The sequence below is a fragment of the Artemia franciscana genome, chromosome 4 (assembly GCF_032884065.1).
Source record: "Artemia franciscana chromosome 4, ASM3288406v1, whole genome shotgun sequence".
Lineage (NCBI taxonomy): Eukaryota > Metazoa > Arthropoda > Branchiopoda > Anostraca > Artemiidae > Artemia > Artemia franciscana.
Genome location: NC_088866.1, coordinates 38,476,168 through 38,499,303, shown reverse-complemented (window position 1 = coordinate 38,499,303; position 23,136 = coordinate 38,476,168). Strand labels below are relative to the sequence as shown.

Genomic DNA, 23,136 nt, shown 5'->3' with positions numbered 1-23,136 from the left:
GTTTTTAGTTTTTTTTGTAGTTTTTGCCTTTTTTTAGTTTTTTCAGTTTTGACGTCACCTGATCCAGTTTTTTCAGGTGACGTCACCTGATCCACGATCCACAGATCCACAGACAACTTATTTTTATATATATAGATAGTTTTTTTTTTTTTACTTATGTCCTGGTCGTCATTTATACTCCCTGTGTCCCGGTGCTTTGTTGATTGCTAATCGAACATTCCTTTTGTCCTGGTCGCTTTCTCTTTGAGTGTCGTCATTTATTAGTTTTTTCCTTTTTTTTAGTTTTTTATTGGTTTTTACCTTTATTTTAGCTTATTTTTCAGTTTTTTCCTTTTTTTTAGTTTTTTTTTTATTTTTTATTTTTTTTAGTTTTTTACCTTTTTTTAGTTTTTTTAGTTTTTTTAGTTTTTTAGCTTTTTTACTTTTTTTATTAGTTTTTAGTTTTTTTTTGTAGTTTTTGCCTTTTTTTAGTTTTTTCAGTTTTTTTTTTAGTTTTTTATTGGTTTTTACCTTTATAGCTTTTTTAGTTTTTTAGCTTTTGTATTTTTTTTATTAGTTTTTAGTTTTTTTTGTAGTTTTTGCCTTTTTTTAGTTTTTTCAGTTTTGACGTCACCTAATCCAGTTTTTTCAGGTGACGTCACCTGACACATCCATCCATCCATCCACAGACAGACAACTTATTTTTATATATATAGATATATGTTTTTAACTACGTAAAACTTGCGAATATACAACATTCTTTGCTGTCCCATTGTCTGTGCATATAAATAGATTGTCAGGTTTACCGACTCTTGAACATGCAACATATAATTGTCCATGGGAAAACAATCCGTATTCAGATCTATACCTGATGATTCCTTGTGTCCCGGTGTCCCGGTCGTCATTTGTGTCCCGGTCTATATATACATTCGTTTTTGAATTGGTCTTTTTTTTAGTTTTTAGTTTTTTACCTTTTTTTAGTTTTTTTAGTTATACCTCATGATTCTAATGATTACCCTTGAGCTTTGTTGATGGTGATTGCTAATCGAACATTCCCTGTGTCCCCGTCGTCATTTATGTATCCCCCTGTGTCCCCCGGCGTCCCCGTTGTAGTTGTGTCCCTGTGTCCCGGTCGTCATCCCTGTGTCCCGGTCGTCATTTGTGTCCCGGTGTCCCGGTCTGTATATACATTCGTTTTTGAATTGCTATATGATGAAATAAATTTTTGTGTTTTTCCCCTCTTTTTCTTTTTAGTTTTTTTTTTTAGTTTTTTTTCTTTTTTCTTTTTAGTTTTTTTTGTAGTTTTTACCTTTTTAGTTTTTCTTATTTTTATTTTTTTTAGTTTTGTTTTTCTTTTTTATTTTTTAATTTTTTTCCTTTTTTTATTTTTTTTCCTTTTTTAGTTTTTTTTAGTTTTTTAGCTTTTTTAGTTTTTTTTGTTAGTTTTTATTTTTTTTTTCTTTTTAGTTTTTTTTTGTAGTTTTTACCCTTTTTTAGTTTTTTTAGTTTTTTTTTTACTTATGTCCTGGTCGTCATTTATACTCCCTGTGTCCCGGTCGTCATTTGTGTCCCGGTGCTTTGTTGATGGTGATTGCTAATCGAACATTCCTTGTGTCCCGGTCGCTTTCTCTTTGAGTTTCCCGGTCGTCATTTATATTCCCTATGTCCCGGTGTCCCGGTCGTCATTTGTGTCCCGATGTCCCGGTCTGTAATTTCGTCAGTCGAAAACATGACGTCAGCCGACACACAAACATGACGTCACTCGACACACACACACACGTCCCGGTCGTCATCCCTGTGTCTCGGTCGTCATTTGTGTCCCGGTGTCCCGGTCTGTATATACATTCGTTTTTGAATTGGTATATGATGAAAAAATTTTTTGTGTTTTTCCCCTTTTTTCTTTTTAGCTTTTTTTTTGGTTTTTACTTTTTTTTTTAGTTTTTTTTCTTTTTTCTTTTTAATTTTTTTTTTGTAGTTTTTACTTTTTTAGTTTTTCATATTTTTATTTTTTTTAGTTTTGTTTTTCTCCTTTATTTTTCAATTTTTTTCCTTTTTTATTTATTTTTTCTTTTTTAGTTATTTTAGTTTTTTAGCTTTTTTAGTTTTTTTATTAGTTTTTTGTTTTTTTTTTCTTTTTAGTTTTTTCTGTAGTTTTTACCTTTTTTTTTATTTTTTTAGTTTTTTTTTTTACTTATGTCCTGGTCGTCATTTATACTCCCTGTGTCCCGGTCGTCATTTGTGTCCTGGTGCTTTGTTGATGGTGATTGCTAATCGAACATTCCTTGTGTCCCGGTCGCTTTCTCTTTGAGTTTCCCGGTCGTCATTTATATTCCCTATGTCCCGGTGTCCCGGTCGTCATTTGTGTCCCGATGTCCCGGTCTGTAATTTCGTCAGTCGAAAACATGACGTCAGCCGACACACAAACATGACGTCACTCGACACACACACGCACACACACACACACACACACACACACACACACACACACACACACACACACACACACACACACACACACACACACACACACACACACACACACACACACACACACACACACACACACACACACACACACACACACACACACACACACACACACACACACAGACAACTTATTTATATATATATATACTAGCTGTTGGGGTGGCGCTTCGCGCCACCCCAACACCTAGTTGGTGGGGGCGCTTCGTGCCCCCCCCCCCCCAAGCCCCCCCGCGCGCGTAAGTCGTTACGCGCCATATTAGTTACGCGCCATTGTAGTTGTGTCCCTATGTCCCACCTGTGAATATAGATAGATATATATATATATATATATATATATATATATATATATATATATATATATATATATATATATATATATATATATATATATATATATATATATATATATATATATATATATATATATATATATATATATATATATATATACTAGCTGTTGGGGTGGCGCTTCGCGCCACCCCAACACCTAGTTGGTGGGGGCGCTTCGCGCCCCCCCCAAGCCCCCCCGCGCGCGTAAGTCGTTACGCGCCATAATAGTTACGCGCCATTGTAGTTGTGTCCCTATGTCCCACCTGTGAATATAGATATATATATATATATATGGTTTTAACTACGTAAAACTTGCGAATATACAACATTCTTTGCTGTCCCATTGTCTTTGCATATAAATAGATTGTCAGGTTATCCCCCTGTTTCCCCCGGTGTCCCCGTTGTAGTTGTGTCCCTGTGTCCCGGTCGTCATTTATATTCCCTGTGTCCCGGGTCCCGGTCATCATTTGTATCCCGGTGTCCCGGTCTGTATATACATTCGTTTTTTAGTTTTGTTTTTCTCCTTTATTTTTTTCCTTTTTTTTTCTTTTTTAGTTTATTTAGATTTTTAGATTTTTTAGTTTTTTTATTAGTTTTTAGTTTTTTTTTCTTTTTAGTTTTTTTGTAGTTTTTACCTTCTTTTTAGTTTTGTTAATTTTTTTTTTTACTTGTGTCCTGGTCGTCATTTATACTCCCTGTGTCCCGGTGCTTTGTTGATTGCTAATCGAACATTCCTTTTGTCCTGGTCGCTTTCTCTTTGAGTGTCGTCATTTATTTTTTTCTTTTTTAGTTCTTTTAGTTTTTACCTTTTTTAGTTTTTTTTTAGTTTTTAGTTTTTTTAGTTTTTTACCTTTTTTTAGTTTTTTTAGTTTTTTAGCTTTTTTATTTTTTTTATTAGTTTTTAGTTTTTTTGTAGTTTTTGCCTTTTTTTTTAGTTTTTTGTCCTGGTCGCTTTCTCTTTGAGTGTCGTCATTTATTAGTTTTTTCCTTTTTTTTTTTTAGTTTTTTATTGGTTTTTACCTTTATTTTAGCTTATTTTTCAGTTTTTTCCTTTTTTTTAGTTTTTTTTTATTTTTTATTTTTTTTAGTTTTTTACCTTTTTTTAGTTTTTTTAGTTTTTTTAGTTTTTTAGCTTTTTTACTTTTTTTATTAGTTTTTAGTTTTTTTTTGTAGTTTTTGCCTTTTTTTAGTTTTTTCAGTTTTTTTTTTAGTTTTTTATTGGTTTTTACCTTTATAGTTTTTTTAGTTTTTTAGCTTTTTTATTTTTTTTATTAGTTTTTAGTTTTTTTTGTAGTTTTTGCCTTTTTTTAGTTTTTTCAGTTTTGACGTCACCTAATCCAGTTTTTTCAGGTGACGTCACCTGACACATCCATCCACACATCCATCCATCCATCCATCCACAGACAACTTATTTTTATATATATAGATATATATATATATATATATATATATATATATATATATATATATATATATATATATATATATATATATATATATATATATATATATATATATATATATATATATATATATATATATATATATATATATATATATATATATATATATATATATATATATATATATATATATATATATCTATATATATAAAAATAAGTTGTCTGTGGATGGATGTGTGGATGGATGTGTGGATGGATGTGTCAGGTGACGTCACCTGAAAAAACTGGATTAGGTGACATCAAAACTGAAAAAACTAAAAAAAGGCAAAAACTACAAAAAAAAACTAAAAACTAATAAAAAAAATAAAAAAGCTAAAAAACTAAAAAAACTATAAAGGTAAAAACCAATAAAAAACTAAAAAAAAAACTGAAAAAACTAAAAAAAGGCAAAAACTACAAAAAAAAACTAAAAACTAATAAAAAAAGTAAAAAAGCTAAAAAACTAAAAAAACTAAAAAAACTAAAAAAAGGTAAAAAACTAAAAAAAATAAAAAATAAAAAAAAACTAAAAAAAGGAAAAAACTGAAAAATAAGCTAAAATAAAGGTAAAAACCAATAAAAAACTAAAAAAAAAAAGGAAAAAACTAATAAATGACGACACTCAAAGAGAAAGCGACCAGGACAAAAAACTAAAAAAAAAGGCAAAAACTACAAAAAAACTAAAAACTAATAAAAAAAATAAAAAAGCTAAAAAACTAAAAAAACTAAAAAAAGGTAAAAAACTAAAAAAACTAAAAACTAAAAAAAAACTAAAAAAGGTAAAAACTAAAAGAACTAAAAAAGAAAAAAATAAATGACGACACTCAAAGAGAAAGCGACCAGGACAAAAGGAATGTTCGATTAGCAATCAACAAAGCACCGGGACACAGGGAGTATAAATGACGACCAGGACACAAGTAAAAAAAAAATTAACAAAACTAAAAAGAAGGTAAAAACTACAAAAAAACTAAAAAGAAAAAAAAACTAAAAACTAATAAAAAAACTAAAAAATCTAAAAATCTAAATAAACTAAAAAAGAAAAAAAAAGGAAAAAAATAAAGGAGAAAAACAAAACTAAAAAACGAATGTATATACAGACCGGTACACCGGGATACAAATGACGACCGGGACACAGGGAATATAAATAACGACCGGGACACAGGGACACAACTACAACGGGGACACCGGGGGAAACAGGGGGATATAAATGACGACCGGGACAAAAAAACTAAAAAGAAATAAAAACTAAAAACTAATAAAAAAAACTAAAAAATCTAAAAATCTAAATAAGCTAAAAAAGAAAAAAAAAGGAAAAAAATAAAGGAGAAAAACAAAACTAAAAAACGAATGTATATACAGACCGGGACACCGGGATACAAATGATGACCGGGACGCGGGACACAGGGAATATAAATGACGACCGGGACACAGGGACACAACTACAACGGGGACACCGGGAGAAACAGGGGGATAACCTGACAATCTATTTATATGCAAAGACAATGGGACAGCAAAGAATGTTGTATATTCGCAAGTTTTACGTAGTTAAAACCATATATATATATATATATATCTATATTCACAGGTGGGACATAGGGACACAACTACAATGGCGCGTAACTATTATGGCGCGTAACGACTTACGCGCGCGGGGGGGCTTGGGGGGGGCGCGAAGCGCCCCCACCAACTAGGTGTTGGGGTGGCGCGAAGCGCCACCCCAACAGCTAGTATATATATATATATATATATATATATATATATATATATATATATATATATATATATATACTAGCTGTTGGGGTGGCGCTTCGCGCCACCCCAACACCTAGTTGGTGGGGGCGCTTCGCGCCCCCCCCCAAGCCCCCCCGCGCGCGTAAGTCGTTACGCGCCATAATAGTTACGCGCCATTGTAGTTGTGTCCCTATGTCCCACCTGTGAATATAGATATATATATATATATATGGTTTTAACTACGTAAAACTTGCGAATATACAACATTCTTTGCTGTCCCATTGTCTTTGCATATAAATAGATTGTCAGGTTATCCCCCTGTTTCCCCCGGTGTCCCCGTTGTAGTTGTGTCCCTGTGTCCCGGTCGTCATTTATATTCCCTGTGTCCCGCGTCCCGGTCATCATTTGTATCCCGGTGTCCCGGTCTGTATATACATTCGTTTTTTAGTTTTGTTTTTCTCCTTTATTTTTTTCCTTTTTTTTTCTTTTTTAGTTTATTTAGATTTTTAGATTTTTTAGTTTTTTTATTAGTTTTTAGTTTTTTTTTCTTTTTAGTTTTTTTGTAGTTTTTACCTTCTTTTTAGTTTTGTTAATTTTTTTTTTTACTTGTGTCCTGGTCGTCATTTATACTCCCTGTGTCCCGGTGCTTTGTTGATTGCTAATCGAACATTCCTTTTGTCCTGGTCGCTTTCTCTTTGAGTGTCGTCATTTATTTTTTTCTTTTTTAGTTCTTTTAGTTTTTACCTTTTTTAGTTTTTTTTTAGTTTTTAGTTTTTTTAGTTTTTTACCTTTTTTTAGTTTTTTTAGTTTTTTAGCTTTTTTATTTTTTTTATTAGTTTTTAGTTTTTTTGTAGTTTTTGCCTTTTTTTTTAGTTTTTTGTCCTGGTCGCTTTCTCTTTGAGTGTCGTCATTTATTAGTTTTTTCCTTTTTTTTTTAGTTTTTTATTGGTTTTTACCTTTATTTTAGCTTATTTTTCAGTTTTTTCCTTTTTTTTAGTTTTTTTTTATTTTTTATTTTTTTTAGTTTTTTACCTTTTTTTAGTTTTTTTAGTTTTTTTAGTTTTTTAGCTTTTTTACTTTTTTTATTAGTTTTTAGTTTTTTTTTGTAGTTTTTGCCTTTTTTTAGTTTTTTCAGTTTTTTTTTAGTTTTTTATTGGTTTTTACCTTTATAGTTTTTTTAGTTTTTTAGCTTTTTTATTTTTTTTATTAGTTTTTAGTTTTTTTTGTAGTTTTTGCCTTTTTTTAGTTTTTTCAGTTTTGACGTCACCTGATCCAGTTTTTTCAGGTGACGTCACCTGATCCATCCATCCATCCACAGACAGACAACTTATTTTTATATATATAGATATATATATATATATTCATATATATATATATATATATATATATATATACATACTAGCTGTTGGGGTGGCGCTTCGCGCCACCCCAACACCTAGTTGGTGGGGGCGCTTCGCGCCCCCCCCAAGCCCCCCCGCGCGCGTAAGTCGTTACGCGCCATAATAGTTACGCGCCATTGTAGTTGTGTCCCTATGTCCCACCTGTGAATATAGATAGATATATATATATGGTTTTAACTACGTAAAACTTGCGAATATACAACATTCTTTGCTGTCCCATTGTCTTTGCATATAAATAGATTGTCAGGTTTACCGACTCTTGAACATGCAACATATAATGGTCCATGGGAAAACAATCTGTATTCAGATCTATACCTCATGATTCTAATGATTGCCCTTGAGCTTTGTTGATGGTGATTGCTAATCGACCATTCCCTGTCCCGGTGTCCCGGTCGTCATTTACATCCCCCTGTTTCCCCCGGTGTCCCCGTTGTAGTTGTGTCCCTGTGTCCCGGTCGTCATTTATATTCCCTGTGTCCCGGGTCCCGGTCGTCATTTGTATCCCGGTGTCCCGGTCTGTATATACATTCGTTTTTTAGTTTGTTTTTTCTCCTTTATTTTTTTCCTTTTTTTTTCTTTTTTAGCTTATTTAGATTTTTAGATTTTTTAGTTTTTTTATTAGTTTTTAGTTTTTTTTTCTTTTTAGTTTTTTTGTCCCGGTCGTCATTTATATCCCCCTGTTTCCCCCGGTGTCCCCGTTGTAGTTGTGTCCCTGTGTCCCGGTCGTCATTTATATTCCCTGTGTCCCGGTCGTCATTTGTATCCCGGTGTACCGGTCTGTATATACATTCGTTTTTTAGTTTTGTTTTTCTCCTTTATTTTTTTCCTTTTTTTTTCTTTTTTAGTTTATTTAGATTTTTAGATTTTTTAGTTTTTTTATTAGTTTTTAATTTTTTTTCTTTTTAGTTTTTTTGTAGTTTTTACCTTCTTTTTAGTTTTGTTAATTTTTTTTTTTACTTGTGTCCTGGTCGTCATTTATACTCCCTGTGTCCCGGTGCTTTGTTGATTGCTAATCGAACATTCCTTTTGTCCTGGTCGCTTTCTCTTTGAGTGTCGTCATTTATTTTTTTCTTTTTTAGTTCTTTTAGTTTTTACCTTTTTTAGTTTTTTTTAGTTTTTAGTTTTTTTAGTTTTTTACCTTTTTTTAGTTTTTTTAGTTTTTTTAGTTTTTTAGCTTTTTTATTTTTTTTATTAGTTTTTAGTTTTTTTGTAGTTTTTGCCTTTTTTTTAGTTTTTTTAGTTTTTTAGCTTTTTTATTAGTTTTTAGTTTTTTTTGTAGTTTTTGCCTTTTTTTAGTTTTTTTAGTTTTTTAGCTTTTTTATTTTTTTTATTAGTTTTTAGTTTTTTTTGTAGTTTTTGCCTTTTTTTAGTTTTTTCAGTTTTGACGTCACCTGATCCAGTTTTTTCAGGTGACGTCACCTGATCCACGATCCACAGATCCACAGACAACTTATTTTTATATATATAGATAGTTTTTTTTTTTTTACTTATGTCCTGGTCGTCATTTATACTCCCTGTGTCCCGGTGCTTTGTTGATTGCTAATCGAACATTCCTTTTGTCCTGGTCGCTTTCTCTTTGAGTGTCGTCATTTATTAGTTTTTTCCTTTTTTTTTTAGTTTTTTATTGGTTTTTACCTTTATTTTAGCTTATTTTTCAGTTTTTTCCTTTTTTTTAGTTTTTTTTTATTTTTTATTTTTTTTAGTTTTTTACCTTTTTTTAGTTATTTTAGTTTTTTTAGTTTTTTAGCTTTTTTACTTTTTTTATTAGTTTTTAGTTTTTTTTTGTAGTTTTTGCCTTTTTTTAGTTTTTTCAGTTTTTTTTTTAGTTTTTTATTGGTTTTTACCTTTATAGTTTTTTTAGTTTTTTAGCTTTTTTATTTTTTTTATTAGTTTTTAGTTTTTTTTGTAGCTTTTGCCTTTTTTTAGTTTTTTCAGTTTTGACGTCACCTGATCCAGTTTTTTCATTCGTTTTTTAGTTTTGTTTTTCTCCTTTATTTTTTTCCTTTTTTTTTCTTTTTTAGCTTATTTAGATTTTTAGATTTTTTATTTTTTTTATTAGTTTTTAGTTTTTTTTTCTTTTTAGTTTTTTTGTAGTTTTTACCTTCTTTTTAGTTTTGTTAATTTTTTTTTTTACTTGTGTCCTGGTCGTCATTTATACTCCCTGTGTCCCGGTGCTTTGTTGATTGCTAATCGAACATTCCTTTTGTCCTGGTCGCTTTCTCTTTGAGTGTCGTCATTTATTTTTTTCTTTTTTAGTTCTTTTAGTTTTTACCTTTTTTAGTTTTTTTTTAGTTTTTAGTTTTTTTAGTTTTTTACCTTTTTTTAGTTTTTTTAGTTTTTTAGCTTTTTTATTTTTTTTATTAGTTTTTAGTTTTTTTGTAGTTTTTGCCTTTTTTTTTAGTTTTTTGTCCTGGTCGCTTTCTCTTTGAGTGTCGTCATTTATTAGTTTTTTCCTTTTTTTTTTAGTTTTTTATTGGTTTTTACCTTTATTTTAGCTTATTTTTCAGTTTTTTCCTTTTTTTTAGTTTTTTTTTATTTTTTATTTTTTTTAGTTTTTTACCTTTTTTTAGTTTTTTTAGTTTTTTTAGTTTTTTAGCTTTTTTACTTTTTTTATTAGTTTTTAGTTTTTTTTTGTAGTTTTTGCCTTTTTTTAGTTTTTTCAGTTTTTTTTTTAGTTTTTTATTGGTTTTTACCTTTATAGTTTTTTTAGTTTTTTAGCTTTTTTATTTTTTTTATTAGTTTTTAGTTTTTTTTGTAGTTTTTGCCTTTTTTTAGTTTTTTCAGTTTTGACGTCACCTAATCCAGTTTTTTCAGGTGACGTCACCTGACACATCCATCCACACATCCATCCACACATCCATCCACAGACAACTTATTTTTATATATATAGAAGATAGATATAGACTATATTGATCCATTATGTATTTCTTATATTATCTTGTCGGAAGATAAACGTGTATAAATATTATATTCACTTATTACGTCATATATGGTTAAAACCTACGATTGCGACGTCATACATCAAGCTTGTACATAAAAATGCAGTATTTTGTAAAAATTTATTCTATTTTAAGAACTATTTTCTTTTTAATTACAAAAGATACTAGATGTAGCAATTTTCTTTTAACTGAGTCATTAAATAGCTCTAGGATTTTCCAGTTACTAGCTAGCCGAGGAGAAAAAAATAAACGGAAAAAAGATCCCGTCGATACATAATGTTGTAGTTCAAGCCACTTTTCCTGTTTTTCAAGCCAACGTGTTTTCATTGTTATTCAAGCCAAGAGACTATAAGTTTCCGATATAGGAGTTTCGGACAAGGCGGTTCTAATAATGCTCTTTGTGTATCGTTTTGACTCTATTTTTAGGAGTCATGATTTTTTGTATTTCTTAGTATGGGACGTGATCGTCTCTTACTAGGTTGCTAGCTACTGCTGCAACCTGGAAAGTAGTTTTGTTATAAGATCTCTATTTTCGAGTTTTTGTTACTATTAACAAAGGTCAGTCCTTATTTATATTTCATTACCAAGCAGTCTATCAGATTAAAATTACAGGATCCATAGTCAAATTTATGATTTATTTTTCCGACGCGGATACAGATAATTTCCATCCAACAAGAATATTATTCAGTGGAGGAGGAGCATATGCAGTTGTGTTGACCCCAGGTGTTCTTGTGATTTTGTTACCTATTAGCAGTTGGATTGTAAATTTTCTAACTAGAGCCTGCCAGTTCTCTTGCCCCAAGAAAATTGATTGTACAAGATTCTACAAAAAAACTAACTGAAAATTTTGTATTCAGTAGTCCACTTAAAAAAAACAACAACAAAAACACTAACAATATTTTACTGCTAAATGCGATACTTTGCTTTGTTGGGAAATAATTTAAATACTGTATCGAAATGATAGTAGAGTTTGAAATATTTAGGAAAGGTAAAGTGTTCCATTTTATATTCTCTCTTTTAGCTCACAATCCCTGCATCTAATGGAATAAATAGAATAGGGACACCGATACTCAGTGCAGAATCTCCGTCAGGTACGCCGAATTCGGATATGTCTCCACCTTCCAGTATCCTCTCTCTTTCTATGTGCCGAACCATGATAGCCAGGGTCGATCCATCTTTGTTTCAGCCACTTTGTTCATTATTACCATATATTCATTTGTTGTGGGAACTAATGCTAACTGGTGAGCCTGTGGTGGTGATGGCCTCATCTCCAGATGCTTGCTCTCGCTTAGTGGTTGCTCTTGTCAGGTAAATAATTTTTTTTTTTTACTAAAACATTTTAGGGAACTCCTAAGAGTAGAAGCACAGTTCGATTCTTTTGAGAAAACTTCGAGGCTGTTTCGTTTTACATGACTATTAATTAGGATTTATTGTATACAATTGATATTCCTTATTTCTGTTATTAGGGGGTTGGATGTCTTTTCTTGATAATGGACGATTACGTAAGAATCACCGTTTCCTTTTTTTTTTAATTTCTGACTTTCTATTCAGACTATCTTCTGAACTTTTTTTTTAATTTCTGAACTTTCTATATATATATATATATATATATATATACTAGCTGTTGGGGTGGCGCTTCGCGCCACCCCAACACCTAGTTGGTGGGGGCGCTTCGCGCCCCCCCCAAGCCCCCCCGCGCGCGTAAGTCGTTACGCGCCATAATAGTTACGCGCCATTGTAGTTGTGTCCCTACATTCCTTTTGTCCTGGTCGCTTTCTCTTTGAGTGTCGTCATTTATTTTTTTCTTTTTTAGTTCTTTTAGTTTTTACCTTTTTTAGTTTTTTTTAGTTTTTTAGATGAAAATTTTTTTAGTTTTTTCCTTTTTTTCTTTTTAGTTTTTTATTGGTTTTTACCTTTATGTTAGCTTATTTTTCAGTTTTTTCCTTTTTTTTTTGTTTTTTTTTATTTTTTATTTTTTTTAGTTTTTTACCTTTTTTTAGTTTTTTTAGTTTTTTTAGTTTTTTTTTTAGTTTTTTTAGCTTTTTTACTTTTTTTATTAGTTTTTAGTTTTTTTGTAGTTTTTGCCTTTTTTTAGTTTTTTCAGTTTTTTTTTTAGTTTTTTATTGGTTTTTACCTTTATTTTAGCTTATTTTTTCAGTTTTTTCCTTTTTTTTAGTTTTTTTTTAGTTTTTAGTTTTTTTAGTTTTTTACCTTTTTTTAGTTTTTTTAGTTTTTTTAGTTTTTTAGCTTTTTTATTTTTTTTTATTAGTTTTTAGTTTTTTTGTAGTTTTTGCCTTTTTTTAGTTTTTTTAGTTTTTTAGCTTTTTTATTTTTTTTATTAGTTTGTCTATCTATATATATTTTTATATATATAGATAGTTTTTTTTTTTTACTTATGTCCTGGTCGTCATTTATACTCCCTGTGTCCCGGTGCTTTGTTGATTGCTAATCGAACATTCCTTTTGTCCTGGTCGCTTTCTCTTTGAGTTTCGTCATTTATTTTTTTCTTTTTTAGTTCTTTTAGTTTTTACCTTTTTTAGTTTTTTTTAGTTTTTTAGATGAAATTTTTTTTTAGTTTTTTCCTTTTTTTCTTTTTAGTTTTTTATTGGTTTTTACCTTTATTTTAGCTTATTTTTCAGTTTTTTCCTTTTTTTTAGTTTTTTTATATTTTTTATTTTTTTTAGTTTTTTACCTTTTTTTAGTTTTTTTAGTTTTTTTAGTTTTTTAGCTTTTTTACTTTTTTTATTAGTTTTAGTTTTTTTTTGTAGTTTTTGCCTTTTTTTAGTTTTTTCAGTTTTTTTTTTAGTTTTTTATTGGTTTTTACCTTTATTTTAGCTTATTTTTCAGTTTTTTCCTTTTTTTTTTAGTTTTTAGTTTTTTTCGTTTTTTACCTTTTTTTTAGTTTTTTTAGTTTTTTTAGTTTTTTAGCTTTTTTATTTTTTTTATTAGTTTTTAGTTTTTTTTGTAGTTTTTGCCTTTTTTTAGTTTTTTTAGTTTTTTAGCTTTTTTATTAGTTTTTAGTTTTTTTTTGTAGTTTTTGCCTTTTTTTAGTTTTTTTAGTTTTTTAGCTTTTTTATTTTTTTATTAGTTTTTAGTTTTTTTTGTAGTTTTTGCCTTTTTTAGTTTTTTCAGTTTTGACGTCACCTGATCCAGTTTTTTCTTTTTTTCTTTTTAGTTTTTTATTGGTTTTTACCTTTATTTTAGCTTATTTTTCAGTTTTTTCCTTTTTTTTAGTTTTTTTTTATTTTTTATTTTTTTTAGTTTTTTACCTTTTTTTAGTTTTTTTAGTTTTTTTAGTTTTTTAGCTTTTTTACTTTTTTTATTAGTTTTTAGTTTTTTTTGTAGTTTTTGCCTTTTTTTAGTTTTTTCAGTTTTTTTTTTAGTTTTTTATTGGTTTTTACCTTTATTTTAGCTTATTTTTCAGTTTTTTCCTTTTTTTTTAGTTTTTAGTTTTTTTCGTTTTTTACCTTTTTTTTAGTTTTTTTAGTTTTTTTAGTTTTTTAGCTTTTTTATTTTTTTTTTTAGTTTTTAGTTTTTTTTGTAGTTTTTGCCTTTTTTTAGTTTTTTTTAGTTTTTTAGCTTTTTTATTAGTTTTTAGTTTTTTTTGTAGTTTTTGCCTTTTTTTAGTTTTTTTAGTTTTTTAGCTTTTTTTAGTTTTTAGTTTTTTTTGTAGTTTTTGCCTTTTTTAGTTTTTTCAGTTTTGACGTCACCTGATCCAGTTTTTTCAGGTGACGTCACCTGACCCATCCATCCACAGACAGACAACTTATTTTTATATATATACTAGCTGTTGGGGTGGCGCTTCGCGCCACCCCAACACCTAGTTGGTGGGGGCGCTTCGCGCCCCCCCCAAGCCCCCCCGCGCGCATAAGTCGTTACGCGCCATAATAGTTACGCGCCATTGTAGTTGTGTCCCTATGTCCCACCTGTGAATATAGATAGATATATATATATGGTTTTAACTACGTAAAACTTGCGAATATACAACATTCTTTGCTGTCCCATTGTCTTTGCATATAAATAGATTGTCAGGTTTACCGACTCTTGAACATGCAACATATAATGGTCCATGGGAAAACAATCTGTATTCAGATCTATACCTCATGATTCTAATGATTGCCCTTGAGCTTTGTTGATGGTGATTGCTAATCGACCATTCCCTGTCCCGGTGTCCCGGTCGTCATTTACATCCCCCTGTTTCCCCCGGTGTCCCCGTTGTAGTTGTGTCCCTGTGTCCCGGTCGTCATTTATATTCCCTGTGTCCCGGTCGTCATTTGTATCCCGGTGTCCCGGTCTGTATATACATTCGTTTTTTAGTTTTGTTTTTCTCCTTTATTTTTTTCCTTTTTTTTTCTTTTTTAGCTTATTTAGATTTTTAGATTTTTTAGTTTTTTTATTAGTTTTTAGTTTTTTTTTCTTTTTAGTTTTTTTGTCCCGGTCGTCATTTATATCCCCCTGTTTCCCCCGGTGTCCCCGTTGTAGTTGTGTCCCTGTGTCCCGGTCGTCATTTATATTCCCAGGTAGTTTTTTTTTTTTACTTATGTCCTGGTCGTCATTTATACTCCCTGTGTCCCGGTGCTTTGTTGATTGCTAATCGAACATTCCTTTTGTCCTGGTCGCTTTCTCTTTGAGTGTCGTCATTTATTAGTTTTTTCCTTTTTTCTTTTTAGTTTTTTATTGGTTTTTACCTTTATTTTAGCTTATTTTTCAGTTTTTTCCTTTTTTTTATTTTTTTTTTATTTTTTATTTTTTTTAGTTTTTTACCTTTTTTTAGTTTTTTTAGTTTTTTTTAGTTTTTTAGCTTTTTTACTTTTTTTATTAGTTTTTAGTTTTTTTTTGTAGTTTTTGCCTTTTTTTAGTTTTTTCAGTTTTTTTTTTAGTTTTTTATTGGTTTTTACCTTTATAGTTTTTTTAGTTTTTTAGCTTTTTTATTTTTTTTATTAGTTTTTAGTTTTTTTGTAGTTTTTGCCTTTTTTTAGTTTTTTCAGTTTTGACGTCAAGTCATTTATATCCCCCTGTTTCCCCCGTTGTCCCCGTTGTAGTTGTGTCCCTGTGTCCCGGTCGTCATTTATATTCCCAGATAGTTTTTTTTTTTACTTATGTCCTGGTCGTCATTTATACTCCCTGTGTCCCGGTGCTTTGTTGATTGCTAATCGAACATTCCTTTTGTCCTGGTCGCTTTCTCTTTGAGTGTCGTCATTTATTAGTTTTTTCCTTTTTTCTTTTTAGTTTTTTATTGGTTTTTACCTTTATTTTAGCTTATTTTTCAGTTTTTTCCTTTTTTTTTATTTTTTTTTTATTTTTTTTAGTTTTTTACCTTTTTTTAGTTTTTTTAGTTTTTTTAGTTTTTTAGCTTTTTTACTTTTTTTATTAGTTTTTAGTTTTTTTTTTGTAGTTTTTGCCTTTTTTTAGTTTTTTCAGTTTTTTTTTTTAGTTTTTTATTGGTTTTTACCTTTATAGTTTTTTTAGTTTTTTAGCTTTTTTATTTTTTTTATTAGTTTTTAGTTTTTTTGTAGTTTTTGCCTTTTTTTAGTTTTTTCAGTTTTGACGTCACCTGATCCAGTTTTTTCAGGTGACGTCACCTGACCCATCCATCCATCCATCCACAGACAGACAACTTATTTTTATATATATAGATATATATATATATATATATATATATATATATATATATATATATATATATATATATATATATATATATATATATATATATATATATATATATATATATATATATATATATATATATATATATATATATATATATATATATATATATATATATATATATATATATATATATATATATATATATATATATATATATATATATATATATATATATATATATATATATATATATATATATATATATATATTTAAAGTTGCTTGATTTGTAATCTCTATCATTGAAGAAGAAAAACTTTCTACAACCCTTTGAAAATTTGGTTACTGAGTGTGGTTTTTTTTGGTGTGTAGCCTAAATGAGCTTAATGAGTTATGTGGCACTGATAAACTTTCGTCTTCTGAGAATGAAAAATGAATAGGAGTTACATTAAGTAGAAAAACTATACTCGAGTAGTACTAGCAGTTGCCTCAGAATGTATAGTGCTGCCAAGTAAAATTTTGTAAGTTTCTAAAAAAATAAAAACTATTTGTGAAAAAAGTAATTTTGTAAAATTACAAACGTTACCCCAAAACAATCATTTTGATTTGAATGCTGAGAGTACTTTTTATTGAACTCTGAATAATTCAGGATGTAATGAAAAAATACCGAATTACAGAGTAACTCTGTACTTTTCAAGATAGAAGCATAACAGTTATTTGGTATAAGGCTAAAGTAGCTCGCCTGAAAAAGGGCTACCCTGTATAAATTAATTTGCTATTACTGTATTAATAGTTATTCAAAGTTAATGCAAGTATGCAGTGAGTATTGTGATTTATTGTGAATATTCACTCTGAATATTGGTTTTGCTTACATTTCTTCTCCATTCAGCCCAACTCTAGCCAAAAAATACATTTATTATAATCCAACGTCTTGAGATCTGGAGATGCTTCCTAGGGCATAATGTATGCTATTTTGTATAAATGTTATATTTGAATATTTGAATTCCGCCTCAAATCTGACCTTGTGCTGTTTGAAGTTATCTACACGATTCCTCCACTGGAAATGCCCTCCCCCCTTATTTACAGATTATTAATTTTAATGGTTTCACTTTGTCATATGATTTTTTGGAATCATATGAAGATTCATTGTTAAATCTCTAGCTTGATCTATTTCTAGCTTAATATCGCCGTTGACGTACTGTTCTGACTACAGACCTTTCTTTACTATTCACGACACAGAGTTCAAGGAATATACTAGCAAAACCCAATCTCCGCCCTCTATCACATTGGGAGTTACCAACCCCTTTTTCTCCAAGGCTCTAAGTCATTGGCCGAATGTAATAAAAGTTGCTGATTTTGTTGGTTTGTATTCTTTATGTACTTAATTCTCACTAACAATGGTTCATAATGCTAATTTTGGCTTTTTTAATTGTATCACTGGTCGTATCCAAATGTTGGAGAGGTGGGGGGAGGGGGTTCACTGCCTTTTATTATTCTAGTAACAATAATAAATAGTTTAAGGGGATGCCATATAAATGAAAACGCAAGGTCTCGAATAAACTCGTAAATTATTTTTGAATGTTTATATAAATCTATTTATGGGTTGTTAAAATCGTAATTATATACTCCTTAAGTGTGGACAATTTAACTCTCGCTAGTGTCGAAATCAAAATTACCAGTGTTATCAGACGTTTGGTGTTTCTTGACGAATTTTAATGTTATACCAAGACAAAATAGCGTTATTGGCAAAATAAGTAATAACTGTCTGATCTCGTTTTCTGGAAAAAAAATATAGCAAGTTTGAAAAGAAACGCCAAACGCTAGATGGTATTTCTGGTTTTTCGACCCCAGCGCAACTTTACTTTCTTATAAGTTACCCATACTCTTTTGTTCAGACCACAAAGCGAAAAAAAAAATTGTTCCTTGGGTGAGCTCAACATTTCTTAGTGGAGAAATTAAAGCTTCCCTATCGTTTCTTTTGTATACACTTCTGTCATTTTATGGATGGTAATATAAGCACTAACATCTTGCGAACATTTATAATTACATTACTGGAGCGACCAATTTTATGTTAGGGAAATTTGTACATTAAATAAAGACACTTATTTATATATAATTTTCGATCCGTGCTTCTGAACTCTTATCTAAAAGTCAATTCTTAATGTTTTTGCACTAAAGCGGTGCTGAAGGTAAATCAACAAGTGATGAAGCGATGTTTTCTTATTCTTAAGGACATTCTATTAATGGAAATTATTGAAAGAAACTATATATCTAAAGTTTTCAATAAGTCAAAAAGCAGGAAAGCTATGAATTCAATAAAATTTAGCCCAAATATGCACTTATTGATCAATAGTTCCTAAGCTTGTAGAGATGAGTAAATACGTTTAAGGCTGAAATCGATGCTTATTATGGTCATCACCAAGCCACCGTTTATCTTTGTTCTATTTGACTTCTTGCCTAAAAGTAAGGCTTTGGCCATAGTTAGCTTCAGTCTTTGACTCGCTCTCCTTACTTAAACTTTTAATCAATCTCAATTTTTCAGAAAAAAACAAATTTACTCTATATTAATTGTTTAAAAACTTATTTCAAATGTTTTTCAAAAAAAAGAAAATGCAAAAAAACAAAATTTCATTGTGTCAGCAATTGTCGAGTGAATTGGTGCGCTGGATTCAGGATCCTTTGTCTGAGAGGGTGAGGGTTCCAATCTTAGTGTACCCAATTATTTAGTTTGGGACGGGGGTCAGTGGTTTTGCTCTGTAAATTCAGCCAGATTCAACCCAGCTCTAAATGAGTACCTGGAGAAATCTGGGGAAGGTAAACCGGAAGGGTGTGCGGAAGCACAGGATGGTTGGCCCCCAACCCCCCATTGCACTTCCTAGTTGAAGGGTAGAGAAACGGAGATCAACGCTGCTGATAGGGACTGTAAAGTCTAGTGTCGTATTCTTTACCTTTTTTATCTGTATTCCAGGATTCAGGAAGCATGGGGGGACTTCATTTTAAGGTGAGGTTTAATGAGGAGGAATTTAAGTGGGTAATATTGGCAAGAAAATTTTATTTTACCCCTTTGTAATAACAGAAAGTTTTTGGCAAGGACGAGATCGAAAATAGGTCATAATTTTTGCTCAATATGTGGAGATAAAAAAGATGATTTTTTTTTGGTATTTTTTTAAGTAATTAAGTTAACTGAGGTAGGATTTTTTTCCTGAATGGTATAGAAGGAGGATTAGATAGATTCCATATTAAGCTATATAATTTTTACGGGGCTTAAGAAATTTGGTATAGGTATGTCACATAGGGACTGTTTTCTTTAGTTTATTTATATATTAGTTTGGATTGAAGAGTATCTCTTTGTTTGAAAATTTTATAATGTCATGTTGCGTATTTTTAATGTTAATAAACATCATACCATGTAGAGTTAAAATGGAAATTATATAAATTCAGCTTCATTTGTAGGAGATGTGTCTGACCCAACAAGTCGTCTAAAAAAAGTATTGAATTTGAAACAACTGGAATCGAAGCCAGGAGTTTGCACACACTATAAACCGTACCTGAAGCGTGATAAAGCGTTTATTAAGAAACTTCTTAAGGTAAGATTATTTTTTAAATCTGGCTAATAAAGCCAGATGTGGCAAATAAAGTTTTTCTCTTTTTTTATTTGATCGCAGCTGTCTGGGTATTCTTTCAGAAAATAACGTCACGGCTTTCGACAGTGTTAGAAACGAGAAACCGTACCTGAAGCGTGATAAAGCGTTTATTAAGAAACTTCTTAAGGTAAGATTATTTTTTAAATCTGGCTAATAAAGCCAGATGTGACAAATAAGGTTTTTCTCTTTTTTATTTGATCGCAGCTGTCTGGGTATTCTTTCAGAAATAACGTCACGGCTTTCGACAGTGTTAGAAACGAGAAACCGTACCTGAAGCGTGATAAAGCGTTTATTAAGAAACTTCTTAAGTAAGATTATTTTTTAAATCTGGCTAATAAAGCCAGATGTGACAAATAAGGTTTTTCTCTTTTTTTATTTGATCGCAGCTGTCTGGGTATTCTTTCAGAAAATAACGTCACGGCTTTCGACAGTGTTAGAAACGAGAAACCGTACCTGAAGCGTGATAAAGCGTTATTAAGAAACTTCTTAAGGTAAGATTATTTTTTAAATCTGGCTAATAAAGCCAGATGTGACAAATAAAGTTTTTCTCTTTTTTTATTTGATCGCAGCTGTCTGGGTATTCTTTCAGAAAATAACGTCACGGCTTTCGACAGTGTTAGAAACGAGAAGCCTTTTGTTATACAATCATATTATTTTCTTTGTTCTTGTGCAATGTGAAGGGATATAGTAGGCTTCGTTTTTAAAGCCGTTTTCAGGATCAAATGATTCCCCTTGTTTATATGTTCTCTTTTATACCTTTTTAACGTTAATTTTATTTCACTCTTTTTTTGTTTTGTTTTAGATTTTACCTTTTTAACTTTCTGACATTTTGCCGCTCAATTTTTTTTTTTTTTACTAATGAATGGCCTTGCCTTTCTGATTTTGTTGTTTTGCATTTTGTAGCCAGTTTTTTAGTTGTTGTGCTATTTTTACGATTTTTATTTTTTTGGTTTTATGAACCAAAAAAATATGCAGAAATGCGAATCTGGTCCTTCGGGGCTTGTGATAGACATCTTTTGAAATTATTTATCTTATATTATTTTATCTTATTATTAAGGTAAAGGCATTAAAAATTTTTTCTTGTACATCTCTCTCCAAAGGAGTTTCCTAACTCAATAATTTGACTGTGAGGCCATAGTTTGTAGACTTCGCTGATTCCTTATTCTATCCTATAAATGAAATGATTTCAACCTTTTGGGCGCTTTTCTTTCCAAAGAAACGGCATAAGTACTCCTGTAAACTACGGCCCAGTAATTCAACTTCACTACATGTTAACGTATAATTCAGACCTTAAATAATTTTCAATAGATATTTGAACTTGTAATATAAAAAGAATGTGACGTGTGTTGACGTTCTATATTTTAAGCTAAACCTTTTACTATTTTCAGATTCTCAAAGGACTATACTTATGATAAAATTAAAATATATCTCAAAAGGATATACATGAAAATTAATGGTAAGGAGACTAAGTCACTAAGGCTAGGAATAAGTGAAGATGAAAAGGTGACGTTATGTAACGAAAAGATTGATTAGGTGGGCAGCTTCACTTACTTTGGTAGTATTATTAGTAAAGGCAGTGGGAACGGTGAAGATGTTAGAAGTAGAATAACCAAGGCTCAGGGTGTTTTTACTCAGATAAAAAAAGTTTGGAAGAATAGGAAGATAAGCCTGCAAACCAAAATTAGTATATTAGAAGCTACAGTGATGACAGCGGTTAAATATGGCTCTTAAGCATGGGTGCTCCGAAAAGTGGGTGAAGATTTGCTAGATATTTTCCAGAGAAATTGCCTACGGATTGTTCTGAGTACCTGGCTGACTGACCGTATTTCAAACAGTACGCTGTACAAAAAATTTGGTTCAATCCCGCTTTCTAGGGCTATAATGAAAGAAAGGTTGACGTGGCTAGGGCACTTTGTGAGGATGAAGGATTATAGATTGCCGAAGATTTTGCTTCTCGGCCAACCTTCTAGGGCTAAAACGGGAGGACGTCATAAAGAAAAATTTAAAGGAAATGGAAAGCTCCTGGGAGGGTGTAAAAAGGGAGGCTTTGAATAGATTGGGATGGAGAAGGAGTGTGCGTAGCTGTGTTGGCCTCAGCCGGCTTGGTGTTGCGGCGAGTTGTTTAGGAGTAGTATATTCATCGTATTTATTTGAAAACAATTTTTTTTCATGCAAATTCGGTTTTTTAATTCTATCTAATTATTGTAAAAAAAGTTTGATGTTAATATTTAGTTCGCAGCTCCTATTGCTGAAACAGAAAGTCAAGCTCAAGTGACCACCGATAAATAATTATTTTTATAGAAATAATTATGAATATTTAAATTATGTCAGTTGAACGTCAGTTGAAATTAGTATGTTAGTGAACGTCGTGTCTTGGAACATCAATGGTAAGATTAGTGAAAAAAAGGTAATATCTTTAATTCTTGAGCAGATGATGTTGTTTTAGTCGAAAGAAAGAATAGGTTTCTTAAATCTAGGACTAACGCCACATCTAGTGTTTCAAACACCTTGTTTTAAGCGAAGAGGCAGCACTTCAAGTGAACTGACTATTATTGCACGTTTAGCCTGTGCGTTTTAGCTGAATATGAACATTTTCTAGCCTTGTCGATATCCAACCTAATAGTTTTCAACTTATACACGCCTAAAAATTATACTGCACCAGAGCTTCTAACGTTAGTTTCGTGAAGGCTTGCAAAGAACTAGATTCGCATGTGAAAAGATTTTTAAATAAAGAAGTTTTTATCGCTAGTAATTTCAACTATGACCTGTTGGAAACTTCAGGTTCTGGATTGCGGCTGCTTTGGAGCTCATTGCCTCCCAGTGCTTGCCTAGGGAAAAAGTAAGTTTCTCCTATATTGACCCCTGTTCAGTGACTTCAAATCTAGACCACATAGTAGCCTCGTTTTCAATAGATAAGGCTGAAATTTTAAGTAGTGACTTTTGCTCTGACCATATTCCCGTTCAAGCAACTATCCCTAACCAGCAGACACAAAGACTAAGCGAAAAATTTACTTTTGAGCGAATGTGACTTGATCCTGAAGAAAATTAAAGTACCTTTTTATCAGCTGGCAGACCGATCGATCCTTCTATCTACCGATCTACCGGAAAGAAAAGCTGTTCTCCATTTGTGTGTATTTGTAGCAGAAATAAATCATTCTCTTCTGGTAGCTGATAAAGATGTATTTCTTCAACGGAAACTGAGAAAAAATACTCAGCTCCGTTTTTGGTCTCACAATCTGATTATTACCGCATGCAATCTAGCAAAGTTATGGCTTAGTGTTGTTGGAATGATTGTGTCTGCCCTTTCTCCAGTATTCTCCTTGATATCAGATTTGTGACAAAGTGCAACTTAAATCGTGGAAAAAAAACAAACAAAAAATCATGCTTATTCAAAGAAACGTTGAACATTCTGGCAAAATTGTGGATGCTTTTTAAACAAGAGAAAAAGCTCTCATCGAAACAGGTTGGAGAAAGTAACTGGATTAATTATAACAAAAATGAAACATGATGCTATGGATCCTGCCAAAGAACAAATCCTCGAAGAATAATTCGACGTCCAAATACAAAAAAGTTT

General features: G+C 30.6%; 1 protein-coding gene and 1 long non-coding RNA gene across 2 annotated transcripts in view; one reads left to right on the top strand and one right to left on the bottom strand.

The window, feature by feature from the left end:
- LOC136026395 (protein DENND6A-like) overlaps positions 1–23,136 on the top strand; it is a gene marked incomplete in the record, with an annotated part of 240,547 nt that overhangs the window by 27,814 nt on the left and 189,597 nt on the right. The window contains 3 exon segments of the mRNA XM_065702949.1: positions 11,330–11,616; positions 17,096–17,280; positions 19,372–19,505. Of these exon segments, the coding sequence (XP_065559021.1) occupies positions 11,330–11,616; positions 17,096–17,280; positions 19,372–19,505 (606 nt within the window).
- Positions 12,063–15,984, bottom strand: LOC136026399 (uncharacterized). Its single transcript, XR_010617282.1, has 2 exons — positions 15,626–15,984; positions 12,063–12,298 (listed from the first exon to the last, which is right to left on the bottom strand). It is a non-coding gene; the product is annotated as an uncharacterized LOC136026399 (long non-coding RNA).